Source organism: Oculina patagonica, unplaced genomic scaffold (genome assembly GCF_052425735.1).
Source record: "Oculina patagonica isolate OP01 unplaced genomic scaffold, crgOcupat unplaced1115, whole genome shotgun sequence".
NCBI classification, from domain to species: domain Eukaryota; kingdom Metazoa; phylum Cnidaria; class Anthozoa; order Scleractinia; family Oculinidae; genus Oculina; species Oculina patagonica.
In genome coordinates this window covers 1-6,779 of record NW_027557101.1, presented here as the reverse complement: position 1 = coordinate 6,779, position 6,779 = coordinate 1, and the positions used below count along the sequence as shown (strand labels likewise).

Below are 6,779 nucleotides of genomic sequence, written 5' to 3'. Positions count from 1 at the left end.
CGTATTTTCTCGATTAAACGCCGGACCCCGATTAAACGCCGGCTTCAAATAAACGCCGGGTCTCTGAAGCCAAGTTTTAAATAAACGCCCCGGCGTTTATTCGAGACTCCAGGCGTTTAATTGAGGTCCCGGCGTTTATTTGAGTCGATCCAATAAGTGAAGATATTCACTAGAAAAGCACTGATTTGACGCTTACTATATGGTATACGGCTTTTGTTATTTTAATAAATGTTTAACGAATAAGTCTGGCGGCGTAACATTAACTGCGGTTTATTACGTACAACAACACAAAATTGAAAATATAGTAATGTTAGTCAATGTTCCGGCATGCTCTTTTTTTGTTTTTTACGCACTCTCTTTCTTTTGTTGTAGTGCTCGCTGTCGCTAAAATCGCGAGGATCCCTCCAGCGTTTGTTTATCAGTTGTTTAAGCCTTGTCAAAAATTGTGCTTTCTGGGTCGAAATCGCGCATTGAACAGTAATAGGGACTTCAAGGCCGCCTTGTTCCAAGTTGCTAGCTGTTCTGTTTGCACAAAACTGATTACAATATACATGGGCCGTATGTAATGCCGTATGTATGAGAAAACAGGACATAATTTGAGGTCGGGTCCAAGGGATACAACGTCCCGCCACGACAAACTGTTTATGGGTCTCGAAGAATGTGAAATAATAAATCAACCCAAAAATGATTGGAAAATTTTTATTTCATAAATAAGCTTCGGACCCCGATTAAACGCCGGCTTCAAATAAGCGCCGCCGGGTCTCTGAGGCCAAGTTTTTAAATAAACGCCCCCGGCGTTTGTTATTGAAAATCTGATACTTCCCCCCCTTCACGCATTAGTTTGCCTCGGTGGAGAGAGACACTATGGCAGAGAGTACAGAGTCTTGCCCATAAGAACACGACACAATTATCCTTTACCAGGCTCAAACCCTGACACTCAATCTGAAGTCCAGTGAGCAAACCATTAGGCCACCGTGCCTCCCACAACTTTTAACAGTTTTTTTTATAACATTTTAGGGCCTACCTTGCCTCCTTGCCATTAAATTTCCACTAAAAGTTTCAAATGTTAACTCTGTGTTTGGGTTGCCTGAAAAATAACTACAATCAGGCAACAGAAATAATGCCAAAATTCCAGAAAATCATGAAAATTATGGATTATTTTTGCATTGAAGTAAGCCCCCTACAGGTAGGCAGTCTGTGATTTTCATTTAAAGTAACTTGCCTTTTGGAACTGTGCGAACAAACTACAAAATTGATATCAAAATATCCTTATTTTCATGACATCACAATGTGTGGCTTCATAGCTCAGTTGGTAGAGCATCCAGCGACGTAGCCAGGATTTTTGTATGGGGGGGTTCCAAATGTGAATTTTAATTGTGAACATAAAACTGAGCGCTCCTCCTCTAGGGCGGAGCGTGCTCCCCCCCCCCCCCCGGGAAATTTTCAAATTTGCGGTTCCCAGAAATGGCATCTCCTTGATTCTGAGCATAAATTTTTAGCAATTTTAGTGTCAATTGAAGCTAGTATTTCCAGGAAGGGAAGCTCAAAATCCCGCGTACCAGGAAATTTTTCCGGCTAACCAATCACTCCCGGCGTACCGACTCACTCACTAGTCAGCTAGTATATCAGCCAGAAGTAGGCGCTGTGAATGCTTCTGTGCAAAAATATCGACTGTTGCACTAATGTCAATTTGTCTGTTGTAATGTATGTTCAAAAGATCAAGTCCTGACTCTCTCTTGCTGGTCATTGTAGCCCGCAGGTATGTCTTTAGTCTGCGCAATGTGCTGAACGATCGCTCACATTCTGCAGAAGTAATTATATAACTTCAAATTTCTTGTGTGGAACGATTTTCGGATTGGACAAAGAACTCTCACAACTTACCCAAGGAATTGAATAAAACTGTTGCTGAGGCTAGCGTTGCATGTCCACATAAAGGTAGTTCACATGTTGGCGTGAACCATGGTAGACCAAAACAGGATCCTAACACAGCAAAATAAAATATTGAAATTCTAGCAGAGGGTGGAAAGGTGAGAGGGCTCTTTGAGGGAAAAATATTTACGTATCAAACTATTAATCATATTTTGTTTCACATGACTTTTCAATAACACGTGTACGCTCAATCTATCTATGTTGTTATTGTAAGTTACATTTGACAGTTGTCAGTAAAGGCTACCTTAGTCCCAAACCTATGTGTGTCTTGGTTGTGTGGCTTAGATCACACAAACAGTGAACAAAATGGACCAAAAACAAATAGAAAAAGCAAAAGAAACTGGAAATCGCGGGGAGCCGAACACAAGCCCGGAACAAATGGAAATATCAACTCCGCGATTAAACATCATGCAGAAATCGGCCACGACATACATCCAAGTTATGCCAAAATTCTTGAAACAGGTGTAAGCAGCAAGAACAAAAGACTGTTTCTGGAATCCTTGCATTCCTTCCTCGACAAAAACACTATAAACGAAAGAGCGCCCTTCCCAAGGGTTTACGCATCGCTAGTTGCTCCCCAGGGGGACAACGAACAATAACGTCGATGTAGCTTATTAGAATTCTGCGAACCTTGCAAAAATCCATCATTCTCTGAAGAAGACCGCAGAAGGCGATCGAAAATTTAGAGTATCATTTCATATTTTTAGATCTGTTTTAAACATTTTTATATTTTAATAAAACAAATAGGTCAAAATCTATTGATTGCAACCCACAGATGCGGTGCCTTATTGAACCCACTGAATCAAAGTGAGATCTGTTAAGATAATTAATGGTAGTAAAAAATGCAACTGTCAATCAAGCAGGGTTCACATGTTACATTCTCAAATATTCATAGTGTGCCTCACAGGCAGCCCAAGCTCACTTCTTCATTTATAGCGGAACACCACCAGCAAGCGCTAACTCGCCGAAAACACTTCAAAACAGCCTGAGACGCGGGCAAACAACAAAGAATACAACAAGGCAACAAGGTTGGTCAATTTTATTTGCAGAACATTAAATTTTATTCCTTTTGAAACAAAGTCGTTGAGTTTCCAAACAAACCCTTATAAATCGCATCTTTGTAACACAACACCGCTCGATTAGGCAAGAGTCATGTTCGCGTACGTTTCATAAATATTTCATAAAGTGAGCTTGGGCTGCCTGTGGTGACTTAAAGGTGCAGCAACAGTACCGATTACCTTTGCTGTAGGTGTCATGCTTATTTTTCTCCAAGATAAATGCAGTGGTGGACGAGTTCATTTCTTTTGCAATGTTTTGCAAGATGTCATCTCTTAATTCCTAAATTCAAGGCAAAATGAGTAAATGATCTGATGCATGGCATCAAGATATTAATTTACTTAATCCAACGACTCTTATAAATAAAATGCATTACAGTGCAAGCAGAAGCGATGATGTTTCCCAACTGCAGACCTCTCAACCTCAAAGAACCGGAAATCTGGAGATCGAGGTCAAAAAACCGGGAGATTCGAGTAAAAATCTGGAGATTAATCACCCGACGGACAAAAATAACTAAACCAGGTGCTAATTAAGAGAAAAGTTTTTTTCCTGTTTAAGCAACACAAAAATTAACGTTATTTTCACGGCTTGTGTCTTCTATATATGGTTATCGATTGTGTGTCTAGCGAACAAACTAATGAAATACCTTTGCTGGCTACGAATTTACACAGAATTGGCGCAAGACAATCGCCTTAATAAGCCAAAAATGACATTATACAAGAAATTGTATCCTTACAGCTTGTGACTCTGTTTATCGTGAGATTTTTCTGTCTTGTCGTGAGACCGTGAGATTGAACTAAAAATCGTGAGTCTCACGGCAAAATCGTGAGACTTGAGAGGTCTGCAACTGGGTCTTAAATAATTTTCAGGAAATTTGTCCAAAAAATTAAATAAAAGTACCCCCCCCCCCCCCCCCCCGTAGTTGAAAACATTAATTTTGTATGGAATGATCTTGTAGTGTGTACCAACATTCCCTCGAGCGACGAAGGTCAAACCTTGTCCAGTAATTGTTTTACACAGGCCAACTGTAGATGTCTGTTTTCTGAATCTAAATTATAACATGTCAAATACAATAATGTTATTTGTCTCTATGTTTATGTCTCATAAACAGAGTCCCACCCATAACCAGAAATAACTTTTCCAAAACGGCTTCACTCTTTGTCTTAAGCTTGTTTTCTGCATTTTTGAATGATAGGCTTGTGTTCGTACGCAACTGCAAGCTTCATTGAACCAAATTTTGCAAAAACTTACAAATTCTGGGGTTAACACACTCTGTCTTTACAGTTAACTAACTTTTGATCCTACAAGGCATACTGCAGCTGGGTTTCCACCAAAAGGCTTGGCTGTAAATGCATCCACCACAAAAATACGAAGAACATTCCCTTCGTCCGCCATCTTTGACTTCAGTCTTGTCGTTACCAGTCCTCCGCGAGACGAAGTTTCCCACGAGGGGGACGCAAGGGAGGAAAGAAGAGGATGGGTGGAGAGGGGGAAACGATTCAGGGTAGGCCAGGGTTTTTAGTTATGTAGTCTACAGTATTTTTACAGTACAGTACAGAATTTTTTACGCTATAATCGGGCCTTTTATGAGTATAAAGCATACTGTCGTTTTCCAAATTTTGGTATTTTGCATGATTTTGAGGAGAAATTTTGGGTAGACTGGGTACGCCTCTAGCCCCCCTGGCCGACCCTGACGATTGAAGGCGGTTTGACAACAGTTTGACTGATTAAGTGTACCACGTGATAAATTAATGAGGTGAACTCTGTGAGATGTAGAGACTCGCAATTTGAACAAATCTTGTCAACGAACCCCGGGCAAGGTCGAAGGAACCAGCAGCTAACGCGAGCTAACGTTGCGGTAATCAAACGGGCGGGTTATAGAGGACAAGATTGTTGGCTGGCGAATCACAGCGAACGCTTTTACTATCCTCCCCACTCCACCCAGGGAAGGATTGTTTATATTCTTACCGTATTTCACTAGAAATTGCCAATGCGCTCTTTCAAACTGTCATTGAAGATTGAATTTTCAGGGAAGTCGTACAAATCATTTTTTTTTTCAGTCTTTTCATGATAGAAGACTAAAAGGTGATATCTGAAACGCCTCGAGTAGATCAACCTCCAGTTTGCTTACACCGTCAAATCTGAACCCAGGCGCTATAACATAAAACCCTTCACCACAAAAAGAAAACCGGATTTGACTACTCTACTGAGCAGTATTATAATGTGTTACTGTTTGCTCTTAATGACAACTGGGAAGAGATGCGTTTTCTATTTTAACCTTCGATGGTCTCTTGGAGGTGAGAGGCTGACTAATAAAAGTGACAACTTCAAAATACTCAAAAAAGCTTTGACTTGTATTCTATATTTAAAACCAGTGATTTAGCCTTATTAGGTTCAAGAGAAACTTGCATCATAAATACAGCCTGATGATTTTACTTTCTAGTTATATAGATTTCACTAAGAATATCGATATAAAATCAGCATTAATTCCCCTGAAGAAACGAGACGTTTTAAATATTTTTTTCAAGGTTTATATTGATAAATATGAGATAGTTATGCTCGTAAAATAATTGTTTTATATGTACGTTTCTACTAACAAAACACAAAAAAATACAAAAAATGTGACTTGGATAACTTTTCCCAAACAAATGAAACTGCCCATCGAGCAGACAGTTCTTTGTGACTGCAAACTTCGTGTATTATTCGCAAACGCGATTTACTTTTGACACTCAAGATGTTCAAGAGAAAATCGCTCTTTGCTGCAGAAATAAACCTAAATAATATTCTTGTCATATTCATGAGTTTAACATGATGTTCTTCTGAGAGACTTTTGTTTTATATTTCTTGGCAGGATCCCGGCAGGATATGCTTTTACATACGATTCTGTTTGCGAAACACAAAGCGTAAAGATGTGTGTTGCAACAAACCAAACTAGCCAAGGGAGCATTATTTCTGTGCGAATGCTCATTTCGCGTGTTGTACACCTTTAAGATAAAAATAACGATTGAATCATTGCCATATTCTGTTGGTCTCTGGCATCCATCACGGACATTGAGCTCGTCACGCAATCTCTCTTCCGATCGTCACGCAAGCCCGGGATTTCACTTTTGACTCGAATTATTTTTATTTGATAATTTTTAAAAAATTTAAAATTGAAAATAATTTTAGGATTAGCAAGCTAGGTAGCCCTTTATGTATTGTTTATGTTCGATTTGCCTTTTTTATAGTAACTTTTGTTAAAGGAGAAGTTCAATCCAGAATGGCCATTTATTTTCTTTACGTGAATAAAGAGTATATACAAAGATATGTTATTCACCAAAATTTCAGCCTCCAACTTGCGCTATAACCCTACGAAATTTTTCACAAAACTCGACAACTGAACGCCGCCATCTTGGAGCTGGTAATGTATGCGTGACGTCAAAGAGCTCAGCCTTAAGTTTGGGCGGGAAAATGTAAATACTCGAAACTCCTTGTTTCTTCGCAGTGGCTTTTGTTTGTCAAAATGCCTGTTTGTTACGCTCCGTGTTGCTCAAACAGAGCAAAAAAAAATACAAAAAACAAAGAGTTTCGACTATTAAAATTTTCCCGCCAAACTTCAGGCTGAGCTCTTTGACGTCACGCCACCATTACCGACAAAAAGATGACGTGTATTCAGTTGCCGAGTTTTGTGAAAGATTTCGCAGAATTATAGCTGCAAGTTGGAGGCTGAAACTGTTCTGAAATAACATATCTTTGTATAAACATTTGATTGTTGCAAAGAAAATAAATGGCCATTCTGAAGTGAACTTCTCCTT

At 39.4% G+C, this 6,779-nt stretch overlaps 1 protein-coding gene across 2 annotated transcripts; it reads right to left on the bottom strand.

The window, feature by feature from the left end:
- Positions 1-1,011: 1,011 nt before the first annotated feature.
- LOC144639615 (phenazine biosynthesis-like domain-containing protein) lies at positions 1,012-4,810 on the bottom strand. 2 transcript variants are annotated; one of them, XM_078498907.1, is made up of 4 exons: positions 4,279-4,810; positions 3,168-3,267; positions 1,882-1,980; positions 1,012-1,098 (listed from the first exon to the last, which is right to left on the bottom strand). In XM_078498907.1, the coding sequence occupies exons 1-4, from the start codon at positions 4,378-4,380 to the stop codon at positions 1,067-1,069; spliced, it is 333 nt and encodes a 110-aa protein (XP_078355033.1). In that variant the 5' UTR covers positions 4,381-4,810; the 3' UTR covers positions 1,012-1,066. The 2 variants fall into 2 exon arrangements, with proteins under 2 accessions (XP_078355033.1, XP_078355031.1); XM_078498905.1 differs by having other exon boundaries at positions 1,012-1,087.
- Positions 4,811-6,779: the final 1,969 nt, after the last annotated feature.